The 14,883-nt window shown below is 37.6% G+C and overlaps 1 protein-coding gene across 2 annotated transcripts; it reads right to left on the reverse strand.

Moving 5' to 3' along the window:
- Positions 1-767: 767 nt before the first annotated feature.
- LOC116253674 (CSC1-like protein At1g32090) lies at positions 768-9,092 on the reverse strand. Of its 2 annotated transcripts, XM_031628609.2 has the most exons (12): positions 8,741-9,092; positions 8,280-8,618; positions 6,957-7,118; positions 6,246-6,381; positions 5,459-5,560; positions 4,841-4,960; positions 4,639-4,719; positions 3,478-3,818; positions 2,973-3,218; positions 2,452-2,776; positions 1,329-1,562; positions 768-1,202 (listed from the first exon to the last, which is right to left on the reverse strand). In XM_031628609.2, the coding sequence occupies exons 2-12, from the start codon at positions 8,591-8,593 to the stop codon at positions 891-893; spliced, it is 2,373 nt and encodes a 790-aa protein (XP_031484469.1). In that variant the 5' UTR covers positions 8,594-8,618; positions 8,741-9,092; the 3' UTR covers positions 768-890. The 2 variants fall into 2 exon arrangements, with proteins under 2 accessions (XP_031484469.1, XP_031484470.1); XM_031628610.2 differs by lacking the exon at positions 8,741-9,092 and having other exon boundaries at positions 8,280-8,728.
- Between the last annotated feature and the right edge of the window lie 5,791 nt (positions 9,093-14,883).

Genomic DNA, 14,883 nt, shown 5'->3' on the forward strand with positions numbered 1-14,883 from the left:
TCAGAAGTCATAAAAGAAGAAAGAAGAATGCAAAGGATGTTGAATTAAATACACAATTTCTCTATGTCACTAATAAGAAAAAACGGCCCCAATGAACTTTTTCCTGACCAAATGACAGTACTAATACATTTTTAAATTAAAGTAAAAATTAGTTTTAAACTTGTTCACAGGCAGAACCCCACATGGGCGCCAGGATTCAATTTGACAATCACATCTTAATGAAATTTGACTATCAATCTAAATAAAACTGTGTTTACTAAATGGAGGAAAGAGAGGAAAGAGAGTAAGAAACAAATCGAGAACATTTGCCAACTTTGAGGGTAATTTAGTTTCTTGAAAAAAAACAGTTTAACAACTTTATCTTCCATAAGGTTTTAGCAATCGCCTGTTTTATATATAGAGTGAAAGAAAAACAAATACTTGACAAAGATATCGCATAACATCTTTTCTCTTTGTTTTTTCTTTTTTCAACTACAATGGATCTGCTCCATAATTGATATTGTTCCTTATCAATCTAGCATTAAGTTGCCACCCCCACCACAACATACTGGGCCTGCGGTTTGAAAGGTAAAACCTGGTTGAGCCACAACCACCATACCTGGTTGAGTCACAACCACCATGACTTGAGATATGATCATCGTCAGAAAGTTCAAGGTGTCGAGCTCCAGAAGCATGCCGGCGGCCCGGCCAACGTTCTAGAGTATGAAAGTCATGGAACCTCCACGTATTTTAGGCTAGTTTATCACTCTGTTTCTCTAATCAGCGACTTTCTGTTGAAAGGAGACCGGAATCACATTAATTGGGGGCCGGAGCCCCTTCTATGAGTCAACAGAGGAATTTATGAAGATATGGAGGCAAGAGAACTAAAGGGTGAGTACAAGATCAGGATTTCATGCATAGCCTGTTGTATAATAGGATTGAGTGTAGCTTGTTGGGTAAGAGGATTCAATGTCATAGTGGTACACATAACGTGGTGGAGAAGGAGAGCTGAGTTCGCTTGTGGCTGGCGATTCTGCATGACATTCGTTCTTGTCAGATCTCATTTCTCCCCCCTCTCTCTCTTCTTCCGCTTCTCTAACTTGTCCCATCTCTATATCCTCGATAGCACGGAACACCGGGTGCAAGTAAGCATCAGCTAAGTAGGCCTTTAGGTTTAAATCAGGCTCTGCTTCTCGCTCAGCCATGTCTTTAGCCATGGCTTCCTGGCATTTGAACAAAGTTGAACCATCAGGAGAAAAAAGTTTAGTTGCAATCGTGACATCAACATGTGCAAAATGGTATAATGAGATGAATTACTTAAGAGAGTAACAGCCATGCAGGTAGCTCACCTCAAGTGGGTACCTACGGAATGCCGGTTCAAATCTGTGTTTGCAGTATTTGTGGAACCAGAATGTCAGCACAGGAAGAACGATAAGCAAGGGAGTTGAATCAGCTGCTTTCTTTGTGCTTAGAAGGCCAAGCAGAAGGAAGTGCGAAATTATCAAGCTTGCGATTATGCGGCCGTGAACATGTGGCCAGAATGCAGCTGCACTCTCATATTCTTGATCATAAACGTTGATAATCTACAAAATTTGTTGTAGAAGTTACTAACAGCATGCAAGCCACATGGCAAAAAAAGTGATGGCTGTTGGTATAAAGTGTAGGCGATGACAAAAATGAAGACAAACATAGATGACAAGTATAGCCTCAATGCATTCGAACATGTATCTTTAGAATGCAAATGATTTCGCTCTTATACATCTTTTTGCATGTAGAACGAACCTAGTGACTTAAGAAAGAAGTGGAATGGATACAAAAGATACAAAATATATAAAGTACTAATGCATCAACATCATGAAAAATAAAAGTTTATGCTGAAAAAGAAGCAACAGATGAGTGGTAACAAAAATTGAATTCTATAATTTTGAGTATCCATTCTAGGAGCACTGACCATAAGATTTATGACTCTCAGTCACAAAAGTGCAGCTACTAGCGATTCAAAATCTAAGATAATGCTCAGCCTCAGTATGCCTCCAACAATTCTTAAAGAAAAAGATCCAGTCATCCAAATTCTTGCGTCCAATAACTTTTTTAACATAATAATTTTCACTATTAACATGACAGAAAAACTCTTTAAACAGAAGTCTTAGGAAAATTACATAAGAACTTTTAGAAGCATGTCCTTGTCTGTTTGTTGGAATTCACACGTAAGAAATTCACAGTTGTGTGATGTAAGAATGGTGTAATCCTATCAGAATAAATACTTGAGAATACAAAAGAACAGGACATGGTAAGAGTTCATCACGTGATCCACCTGCAGTTTCCTGTTTGAGTGCAACTCCATGCCCAGTTGTATGTTCATGTGGGGGTGAGTGTGTGAGAAGAGAGGCCCGCATTCATGAGAAGTACAACAAAGTGTTTAAACTTTTCATCTAGTCCAATGCAAAGAGCGGGAACAAAGGAAAAGCTAACCTGATGACGGTAAACGAGGAATGCAAAGCCGAAGAAAATGATGATAAAGGGCAGAAGAAGAGGAGAAACGACTGCATACACAAGCCCAAGAAGGAAATATAGCTGAAGTTTTGGAAGGTTCTCTGGGACCCCAATGCTTCCTGGATCCATCGCATGCTCTCTATCTCTCTCAGTTTTCACTAGGAACATATTTTTCAGATGGTATATGACCAGTGCTTTCAATCGAAGGATCTCACTAGCAATACCAGCCCAACCGTCAACCATTATGTATGTCATGAAAAATGTTGCCTTCATTGGAATTGACACGCCAATTGTTTTGGGGATCCTGCAAAAATGTAACTTCATTGGAGATTTGATGTTCATGGAAATCTAAACTCTTACTTGAACTAAGTGATGTAATAAGAAGATCTAGTGAAGATGGGCAACTAGAACACACAACTGAATTGAACTCTTAGTCTTAACAACCAAGTCCTACATGCAGATAAACATAAGTCAACAATCATTGGATTAGAAGGTCTTACTCGGTGGGTGGTTGATGTATAAATGAATGAAGCTGTTGAAAAGCTGTGCCAGTGATTATGCTTCCCAAAAAGACATTCACCAGCATGAAGTAATAGTACTTAGCTGCTGCTTTTCTCTCTAGCTTTGACAATGCTATATATCCTTCAACTTTAGACATAATCAACAAGATTGCAGGAAGAAAATATAAGAAGATCTTTAGTGCAAGTCCAGGAAGAAAACCCTGAAGGAAAGATTTAATCACCTTCCTGGAAACATAACATCCAAACATTAGAACTTCAGATGCAGTATATAAGAATGTTCGTAGGAAAAAGAAAAAAGTCAGTCAAAGCATGTGAATTGCAAGCCCATCAAGAAAACTAGGAAATGGACAACTAATTAAGATGGTTCATGTCTCCGACAGTTTGACATTATTCTTCTTGAAATGAGCTACATAAAAGGAAACAAGTATATATGTATATTAGCACAGGCTCCAAAAAGAATGCTGACGAAAAAAGTTGTACTTACAATTCAATCACTGGCCTGAGAAAGGGAGCAACTTTTTCCAAACCATCAAGATTGGCAAGCGATTGCACAAAAGCTATAGGTATCATATAAAAAAATATTAATGCAAATACAGATACTCCTATGACAAGCTTTCGTATGCTCAAAGAAACAAATGGAATGGCCAGATTCTGCCAGTACACATCACGTGGCTCAGGTGCCCAGCCAGTTAACCAGATTGTAGGATTCTTGCTTTGTTGTGTCTGAGCACAAACAGCAGCACCCCATCGTGAATCAAATGAAACAAAAGCAACGGGCATAATAGCCTTTGCATCCATTAGAATTCTCTGACGCTCAGTGATTATCTGAAACATGAAAATGAAGATAGTAAATGAACTTGTAGCTTTTCAACTGATATTGGATGTCAAAAGAACAAGCAAGGGCTTAAACGTCAGTGATTCAGGACTCAATTCAGAGTGGTTGCCTTATGAATCGCCAGATCCACATCATGACTTAGCTTGGTTTTGATGACTTCATTTTTCCATAAAGAATAATTATGTATCTATATAATAGTGTTTTCAATTCACTATAACATTAACAGATCCATATAATATGTAATAATGATGTGTATGTATATATATAATGCAATTTTTTAATAATAAAAATATTTACTATAACGGTGTTAATAGTTAATAGTATATGTATATGCAGGATGCAGCTTTTCTGTAATAATATATATATATATATATATATATATATATATATATATATATATATATATATATATATATATATATATATATATATAGTTAGATAGATAGATAGAGAGAGAGAGAGAAGAGAACATATAATATGTCCAGAAATGTCCGACTCTCAGTCAAACCAACCTGTCAGAGCTGAATGAATCTCAGATGACTCAGCCTGGTCACCTCATGACCTGGCCAAGACTTTGCAACTTCCTGGTTTTTCATTTTCTTGACCAGGTTGATAACGAGTCAATGAGTCAGCTCGTCAACTGAGTCAACTCAGCTCAGTTTTCAAACACTAGGAATAAGGAACAGAAATTCTAATTTTTCTTTAAAAGTTTGTTTTCAGAAAGAGCAAAAAAGGCTTTTAAGCTTCAATGGCTACCAGTCGGCTGATAAGACTAAAATAAGCAGAAAAATCATAGACATTATTACTTACCTTCTTCTCAAGTTGTTCAACCCTTCGCTTATAGAAGTTAATAGCGTCAACTTTTTTACCACAAAGACCAAGAAAACCCATCTGGAATATGCAAGGAGAAAGTTAAGGAAACCACAATAGTCAAGATTCTTCAACTCTACATAATTTAGGCCTTTGTAGATTCTGATTACATAAACAAAGCATAGCAGGTGTATACGCTAACCTTTGCAGTCGGCCGTGCATCTGGATGCCTTTCGAACTTAAGCTGATAGTAGTCTAGCCAATTCTGAAGCCTTTCCTTTCTCCTCACAAGCTTTGCAAACTTATTTCCATTATAAACCACCTGAAGGAAAAAGTACTATTACACATATGCACCAAACAGAAGCACTTTAATTATGAAGAACTATAAACTTGATTTTTCCTTGTAGAAGTTTTATCCTGTATTTTCTTTTCCCCTGATAGACATTAACTATTTGCAATGGCACAAGCATGCATACACATGCAGACATATACAACCAATACGAACGAACAGTATTCTGATTCAGCTAATCAGCCATTTGTCTGAAAGGAACCACTTAGTTTCAGCCAAAATATTGATGTTAAACTAGCACTAGGTAAAGGCAACTTCAGCACGTTGTCAATGGCTGAACAAAAGTTTAGAAAATGCATGATGTTAAATAATTAGTAGCTTGAAGAGCATGTTTGTTTCTCTGATTCTATCAATTTGAAGCTTTATCAAGTGGCCGTAGAAACTCAAACTGCAAAAAAGTAAAAAAAAAAAAAAAAAAAAAAAGGAAAGAAAGAAAGAAAGAAAGAAAATGGAAAGAAAGACTTATCTCACCTGGTGAGTAAGATAATTATTAGGGTGATTGGTCCGAAAAAATTGCTCCACATTTTCTGATACTGAGCGCCCAGAAGCAGATGGTACATTCCTAACAATTACCTGAAATGAATTTGCAGAAATGAAAAATTACACAAAAGCATCAACTTTAGCATCTTTTCGCCCAAATAAAATTCTTTTTTATGATAATTGATGCAGTCCGCAGGCGAGGCAGTGAGATTTATGGAATAAGCACTATATAACTTACAGATGCAGCACTACTACCGTGCAGGTGCACCACTTACTCTAATGACTGAAGCACTATATAACTTACAGATGCAGCACTACTACCGTGCAGGTGCACCACTTACTCTAATGACTGAATCAAAGGGTTGTAGCTGAGTGCTTAATGCTTATCTTTCACACACTTGCACTGGCAGTGCATGATAATGAAGTAAAAAGGCTTATTTCAGACTAAAAAGTGAAAATTTTGAATTACCAGGAGACAAGACTTGACCAAGAGAAATAATCATGCCATGATACAAAATTGACAAGTATTAATTCTCCGTATTCTCATGTTTGTAGAAACTTCTATAGTGACTGAAAATCATTTATAACTAACTCTATGAAAAATGCAGTTCACAAGATAACCTAATGTGCATCAGAAGATGGAAGATAACGGTGCAGCATAATCTAGTAAACATATATCAATGTAGTCAAAGAAAGAGAAATGCTATCTGGCAAGGCATGCACTTATTGGCAAAAGGAGAAATGAGCTTGAGTTACAATGACAGGTAAATTAACTCACAGTGAATTGATCGACACAGCGACTTTGTGAAGCCAAAAACTTTAACCTCATGCGTACAATTGCATCATATTCCTTATAGAGCAGGAAGCAAGTCCACATTGTGAACAAATAAGCCATAAATAGATGAAACCAAAACCTGCAAACAAGCAGGGATGGTCAATCAAGACAACTAACACATGCAAAAGGTTACCTCAAAGACAAACTAACCACAACCTAGAAGAGTCTTGCTTCATTACAAAAAACCTTTCAGAAAATTGACAATTGAATCAATAATACATGAGATGAACACCAAAAAAATTATATGGAACATTAGTTTACAGATCCCTTGGTTTGTGAGGCATTCCATGTTTCTTTACACCTGACCAATAAATCCTATGTTAATACGTGTTTCAGTTCAGCTGAATTGGCAAGAAAAATTTTTTCTAGCAGGGAATCACATGTACCAGCAAAACAGAGATTCAGTTATTGACACTCAGCAATTGGTGTCAAAGCTTTGCTATACTTATCAATTCAAGAGACGTACAGTGGCAGGTCTCACGGGTACCAGCTATGTAAAATTAATGAACCATGTCACCGTAGTTCTTTCTTTTCTTCACATGCATATCCCTGAACATTGGGACTAGAAGCATAAAGGCAGCAGAATATGTAATACGATAACTAACTTACATTTTCAACTTAATTTGGATTATCAAGGAAACAAGAGAATCTTACCTTTGAGATCCAGAAGTAACATTTGATATTGACAGCTTATCGATGCTGTTATAAATTATATCTTTTCTCAGGTAAGAAAGGGTTGCAAGAGTCGTACCAGACAGATTGACTGGAACAAGGATTAAAATGGCAAGGAAGGCCATTGGCACAAATATCTTCAACCTGTTTCACAAAGCGATGAATGCTTAGAGATGCACTAATTTGAGAAATTGTAAAACGATGTTTTCACTTAAATGGTTGAATAAGTTCTCTAAATTGAGACAGTATCAGAATATTGTTTTGCTTGAGATAGATGCCGAGCAACAGAATTTTACCATCAAAATTACGAATAATTAGCCAACTCCATCAGAGCATACATACATGTTACAACGTGCAGACATAAGATGCCAAATCACTATGAAACTGAATTATACATTTCAATCATTCCTCAACGGCGAGACAATGGCGTTGGAAACACAACCTTGCAAATGCATCGCATTTCGTTCTTCTCATTATGGCAGTTTCAACAAGCGGCCTTGGATGACTCTCTCATTGAAGCCATAGACCTTAGGTTCACATTACAAGAAAGTGTATCCGCTTTTGGCGCTTACTTAAAGGAAGACCAGCTTCTAAAATGGAGGTCAAAGAGGTCCAACTCTCTATCGTCCTCAAATATCAGTGACTATAGCCCTCATGAAAGGTTACGTGAATGGACCAAAAACAAGAGAATGAACACAAATAAACATTTGTGAAAAATGTGACAGATTGAAGCTAAGTTTGCAAAGTTGGTAAAGACTTGGGTGGGCTCCTGATGGAAGACTCGTATTGAAAGATATGATGAATGCTAAGATTCAGGGCAATGGTTGTTTTTGGAGTATTTCGAGAAGCTACGGTATTTGGAGACGCTTCAAAGAGGGAAAATGGTTACAAACAGCTCCAGTAACGCAGCAGGAATACCCATCAAAGTAAACAAAAACGGATTGGCCAAAAATTTGTTAATCTCAAGCTGGAGTTGAAGTCACTCACTGTAAAAAACTTTCACAGCCACCATTTTCTTAATTCAATCATAAAAAGTCACCTCCTTAAAATCTTCAATTTTGTCATGCATGAACAAGAAATGATCATCAAATGCTAAAACAAGGAGAAATCTGGCAAGGACCCATCCGGATTACACAATTTTTTTTTTGAAAAAAGATCAGGACCGAGTAACTTACTCTCAACGGACGACGATAAACAGTAGGCCGCGTTTACTACTAGAAAGAATTGCAACAACCGAGCATGTCAAACATCAGGAAATTGCGAATTAAAGACTAATTCGCCCAAGAGAGCCAAAAGAAAAGATACCCAAGTAGATAAATTCTGAGGTAAGCCGCAGAGTCGACGCCGGCATGCTCGATAATCTGCTCCTCGCTCATCTTAAGCGCTTCAGGCATCCAATTCAAGAACTTCAAATATGTCATGATATCGAGGTTGACGAATTTTCTGACAATGTTCCCTGACCTTGCGGTGCTCTTCCTTGCCCCATTGAGGTACCATTTGGAGAAGTAAACTCTATCATTGATGGGTTGGATTCTGAGCAGAGCAAACGCGACCAAGAACGCGAAAGCACTCAGAATGTTTATGACAGCGGAGACTGCAAGATCCTCCACAGTAGCCATTTCTCATAAGACCAAACTGATGCAGCTACAAGCAGAAAGGAAACATAAGATTGAGAAAGTCGAAAGAGCAAAGACTTGCGAGGAGGAGAATGAGAGGACAGAGGGTCTGGTGAAATTGTGGAGCCGAAGCAGAGAATGGTAACTAACTTTATAGAAGAACTCTTGTCGTTTGTCACGTTCACATGTACAGCAATATTGTTTCCGATGTTTTAATAGTGTTGGTAGCTCTCTCTCTCCATCTCTCTCGTCAGAAGGAATACTCTGAAGAGATTTTGGCAGTCAGAGGATGCATACAGCTGTTGTTAACAGAATTTTGGGAACGCGCTCACATGCACAGGATCGACAACTTTTTGGCATGTTTCGAACCTTTCTCTCTATCTCTCTCTAATGGAAGTTTTTTACCTTCTTCAGTAAAGCATTGAGAGGAAGAAAACAAGCTGCAGACTTAAGTCTACCCCAAACAGCGGATGCGTCGGAGCACCCTTGACTAGCAAAAAGATTCTTACCTCCCTCCTCCTTTGTCTTTCACTCTGTTATGAGCGAAATAAATCGAGTAAATTTCTAGCAATTTTCTGTCGGTTGCCTGCTTATGTTCTAAATATGGTAATCCGCAGAGTACATTTTTCTGTTTCCTTTGGGTATGGGCAGAACGTGTTAGAGGTCTTACTTTTTTGGATGCCGTCGATGATTAAATTTTCGCTGCCAATCACTGCGCAGAGGCGTGCAGTTAATGGCTACTGTATCGCGAGATTAGCATTATTTTTTTACAGTCTCTCGGTATCTTTTTCAAGCTTAAAAATCTTCATTGACGTTTTAAAGAATACCATTTGGTCCTTTCCATCAATTATTTGATCCAGAATTAAGAGGAACAGTGATCTTGTACCCATTGTTTAAAAAGATTCAGAAAACACAATTCCAATCCTTGAATTGTGATGACAAACTGCCATTAACTGAACATATCTCAAAGCAAAGTACTTTTATTACACGACAAGAAAAAAAACTGTCCCCCCTTTTCTTTTTCTCCTTTTCTTCGGGGATGGAAGCTAAAGAACTTCGAAGGCTCTTCCTTCTTCTACGGGTCCTGCCTGATTATGCTTGTCTTGCAAATCTGGGGATCCCCAGATCCATTGTCGTCCTTCAAAAGGCCACGCCTTTTCAGTGATTAAACAAAGAAAAATCTCATGTGCAAACTACCAAGTACAGCCCACCTCAACGGGGCTGATGATTTGCAATGGCGTGCTCGAGAAAGATACTGTTTCAACTTTCAAGGAAATGGCCTCTTTAAAGTGGCTTGATTGATCTTTTGGAGAGTTTGTCCCTCCAAGGCACGTTTGATGGCTCCGATAATGTTCTTGAATGTTGTTTTTACCAAGATGTACTTACATTAGAAACTAGGCAAAGAAAATCAAACTTTTCTTCCATCGACTTTCTTTCCTCGATTTATGTATAAGAAAGTATACCGTGATAAAGGAAGTCTTTATCTGCGTGTGCTTAATTGCCTTTTCATACGATGAGAAGAGAACAACTTTTAAACGAAGTAAAAAATTAACCAAGCAATCAAACCTGCCCTCCATAATTTCTGCCATTTAATTTAAGTGGTATCCTTGCTAGGCAGGAAAAATCATTCATTTTCTAAAAAGCTTTGTGGATTTTCTTGATTTTCAGTTGGGGAAAAAATGGAAAAGTCATCCTGAAGCTAGATTTGTTAATACCAAGCATTGCCTTCGAGCGCTGGATGAAATGTGTCAAACAAAAAATACCTTAATTTTGTGTCCTAAATAATAAACGACTCAAATTTCCATTGAAAACCCATGTGACTGGTCCCACCATTAACTTTTAGAGCCAGTACCAACATACACTATCCTGCACTTTCACTAACATAAATAAAATAAACAGTTATTATTTATATGCTTTAGATTACTCACAATTTTTACTTCATGTGAATTGACTTTATCCCCAATTTCATAGTGTCTTGTATGTATTTGTAAAGTATAATATTTCCTTGGGTATCATGTTTTTTGTTACAGTAAGGGCTGGTGCCAAACGGGAACCCTGAAAGCTGATTGGACCAGGCAAATCCTGAACTTGGCAACTGTAATCAAGCCTGAAACCTCAAAGCAAATTAACAAAAAGTGAAAAAAATAATAAAAGAGAATCATTCGAACGTCAAACTTTAATATCCAATTTCCAAGCCAACTTCTCTTACTTAAGTCACCTTATATATATATATATATATGTGTGTGTATTTCCTTTTTACCATCTACTTAAGTCGAGTTATATATATATGTGTCCTTCCTTTTTACAATCCATCAACCGTATGTTTGCCATTTTAAGTCCCCAACACGGTACCTCTTCTTAAGAGCGGGTAAAATAAAACATTTTTTGCCACGAACGACTAGTTTATTTAAATCTCAAATCGTTTACCGAGTTCCTTTTGACACCAAAAAGCAAAAACGAAAAGCCACACAGGAACCGATTCCTCAAATTTTGTCAGTTATGGGGAAAATGCTGCCTGTGCTTCAAAAAAATGGTAATTGTCAGCCTCGATGAGGTAAAATGGTGAAATTTTGGACTGTAGGCGAAATAAAAATGAAGGCTCCCCACTATGAGATATACACATAAAGAAGGTACTACTTTATTCGTTTACCAATTCCCTTATCTGCACGCTTGCTCTCAGCACGGCTCCTTTTTCTGGCCTCAGCCGCTCCTTTTCCAACATGAAAGCACCAAAATCATTTTGTTTCTTTTGTTCTTTTATTTTTACAAAGGAGGAGAGACGACGACGACTTTGAAGTGAGAGTAAAAAGCACATAAAAGTGTTAAGAAGTTCTTTCTTACCTTTTGAATAATGTAAAAACATAATCTATGCAATGAACTCTTCATCTTCTTAGTAGTTATATGGCAGTTGAAACACTAAAACAGGTGGTCATGAATCTAGCTACCCTTTTTTAGACACGAAGCTCAAAGATTTGCTGTGATAAAGCTCCTAGAAGAGAAACGAGCTTCTATGATATTTGATTTCTTGTATAAAAAACGATTTAGTGCAAGTCCAGGGAACTCATATGCTATAATACCGTCATTAGTGGCAGTTCTGTTGCACCTTCAGTGCATCTTTTATATTAATTTACCTGATAATTATTTTTCAGATGATTTTAATATGCGCCTCTTTCGTTTCTTTATGGGACAGTGTGATTATTTTGGAGTTGGGTAGATAGGTACTAGATACATGATTCGACTCTGCTCCGACTTTGTTTCATAATTTACTTTTAAATTTGTATTTAAATATATATAACTATACATTATATATAAAGTTTATTTTAATCCGGTTGAATCTCAAACCCAAATTGTAGGCAGTCAATTACGAGCCAGGCTTTTTATATAGTCGGGCTGGCCAGATGTCTCCCAAGACCTACACCCAAATCCTGTTTTTATACTCAAATCTAACAAAATGCTTGTTAAATTGGACTTGGGTCAACCACAGTCGAGGTTGGTGCACAATTAAGGATGGGTGTCAGACCAGGCCTGAGGGTAGAATTAAGGATGGGCGTCAGGCCGGGCCACCTGAAGAAATCAGGTGGGTTCAACCTAACCCGGGCCTCATATATATATATATATATATATATATATATATATATATATATATATTTATTTTAATTCTTAAATTAAAACTAAGCCCTAGCTGACCCGTGACCCGGGCTAAATCGGGTGGGGGCGGACTAAGCCCAGGTCCAACTTGGCTGGGCTTGGGCTAGGGCCACCAAAATGGGTCCTCACCACTAATGCAAATAGTTGTCACAACCACCCTACCAAATTTCTTTTATTTTTTATACAGGTGCTCTTAACTATACGTTAATTTTTATATATTGGGATGGTTTAAAGCAGGAAAATTGAAATCTTTTTTGAAACAATGTCCTTTAGCCTAAAAATTCTTGCTCGGCCTGTGGCCAACCATGATAGGGTAAGCCAAATTTTGAACCCATCTACATCTTTTTATCCTACGTGGATTTGGTAGGGAAGCAAAGATGTTTCTAGTTAGCCCGTGACTCCATGAAAGCGGCCAAGCAGTTCTGAGTATATTGATGACTTCGCTTCCTGTATCTTCTGTCTTTTCCTATGTGTTTTACATATTGACAAAATGAGAGTTTTTTTTTTTTTTTTTTTAAGGCAAATATGGACAACAAATGGAGTTGATTACTTCCTCAGTCGGGGATTTTGCGTTTTTCCTTCTCAGAGTTCTTACCTCATGGTTTTTTATCTTCTCTTTTTTTTTTCAAAAAAAAAAGAAAAACGTTTGGGCATTTCTCGTTTGTAGGCTCAAGCATGTGCAGTTGGATTTTCTGATGCAGATCTTGCTTTTGCTGGCAAAGGCCAAAGATGCTCCAGGTTTAGCTTTTCATTTTTCAGATATGGACACTTTATTTTTCCATGTCATAATATGTGTGTGTATATATATATATATATAAGAGAGAGAGAGAGATTGGGACGCATGTGAAGCCTAAAAGGAAAGCTACCCAAGTGAAAGAACAGCTTGCATCTCTATGTAAAAGCAAAAGCGTGTAAAAAACTGCCCTCTTTGTCAATGTGGCAGATAACTTTTCCATTGCCAACCTTTCCTTTCCACTAAACAAGTCCATCAGATCAAGAAAGTTAGGCAGCCACCCGGTTGAAATCATCATCCCTCTAAAAATGGTGCAAAATCAACAGTCGTCAAATTTTCATGAACTTAGTCAATTGGAGGAGTGTGGAGTCCAATCCCAATTTGGTGGCTTCCCTTTGTAATTTTTACTGTTGCAGTGATGTCTTAAAAGTTCTGTGCTTGAAAGGGGACCAGCATTTTGTAGATGTAAGAAGAAGACTCTGTCTTTCCAAACTACATAAATCCTTGCATTCTTGCGTGTTAGTTTTTTTTTTTCCTTGTTCTCAATTTCAAGACAGTAAGAGAGTCTTGTTCTTCAACAGTTCCTAATAGTGCCAAATGCAAGAACTTACTTAACCCAAGAACAAGATTTTCACTTTTTCTTTTTCATTCTTCAACTCGTATTAAGATAAATCTGCTCATAAGGCCGAGTGTTTAAGTTAAAGGAGGTCGCGATCTCATTGAAATCCGAGCCCGTTGTCAGTGGATTGGGCATTTCCAAGGGCCCATTCACCTCATTGGATGCTTGATCTACCTTTTGAAACGATCTAAATGCTTGGTGGAAACCATTCTGTGCCTGTCAGTTCCACAAACTACTCCGTGAGTGGGAACATGAAGTGTCCCCACATTGTCAACCTCATACGTTGCTTTCCACAAGACCAACCTGGTGGTGCCAATAGTGGACAATTGATCTCTTCATTTACATTTGGGAGAAACAAACAAGAACTCGATTCTCTTTCAAGAACTTGATTCCCTTTCTTGGCAGCTTGATCTCATGCACAGAGCCGTCGATCCTCATTAGCCATAATCGTTACTTGGACCAGTAGATAGAGATTGCCCACATCAAATTAAGGGTCACTTTCGGCGAGTCATCATCTATTTGCACCTACTGCAACTCCAAAAGCATTCAACACATTACTAATTTGAGAACGATAACTTGTGTAAGCCATGAAATGGAGATCATATTTCTAAGATGTATAATCTTTACCGTCCATTTCGATTATCAACGGTCACCATTACGAACATCAACATGATGTGCTCTTTGATGGGTACCACTACTTTCATTTGAGAACCGACCTGGCTTGTCCTTTTTTCGCCTTCTGGGTCCAATGTTCATGAGGAGTGGGACATATGAGATAGAGACGGATGAGCTCAGATCACTTAGGAAGACATACTTTGATGCAAAAACATGGTGACACAAGTGTTCCCCTTACATATAGAAGGTGAGACACATAACTATGCTAACTAAATTGACTGATGAGTACATATTGACCACTTTTGGCTCATTTTTTTAAGAAGAAAGCATGGTTTACACCTGAGCCTTGGTTCACAAATTAAAACAGATAATCCCCATGCAAATGCTTTAACTATCTTGGCAGGACAACTCTGTAGTTTGCTGATCTAGTGGAAGCCTCGTCTACAACCTATGTATAATTATATTTATCCTTAAAATCTAAATGGTTATTCTAATCAAATGTGGACCGACATTGATTTAATAAGAATTAGCCTTTGAGTTGTCTAACCGCAGCATATATATAGGATTTCACGGTAGTTCAAAAATCTTCAGAAAACGCCAATTTTGGGTTTTGCTTTTGTTTTCAGAAACCAAAATTGAATCGAGAGACTTGGTCACAAACCCCATGGCTAGTACTCC

The sequence above is a fragment of the Nymphaea colorata genome, chromosome 4, assembly GCF_008831285.2.
Source record: "Nymphaea colorata isolate Beijing-Zhang1983 chromosome 4, ASM883128v2, whole genome shotgun sequence".
Lineage (NCBI taxonomy): Eukaryota > Viridiplantae > Streptophyta > Magnoliopsida > Nymphaeales > Nymphaeaceae > Nymphaea > Nymphaea colorata.

Coding starts and splice junctions, on each gene's coding strand:
- LOC116253674 (XM_031628609.2), bottom strand. CDS start 8,593: ATGGCTACTGTGGAGGATCTTGCAGTCTCCGCTGTCATAAACATTCTG. Junction 4,720..4,840: donor ATGCACGGCCGACTGCAAAG/GTTAGCGTATAC, acceptor TGCATATTCCAG/ATGGGTTTTCTTGGTCTTTG. Junction 3,219..3,477: donor CTCAGGCCAGTGATTGAATT/GTAAGTACAACT, acceptor TTATGTTTCCAG/GAAGGTGATTAAATCTTTCC.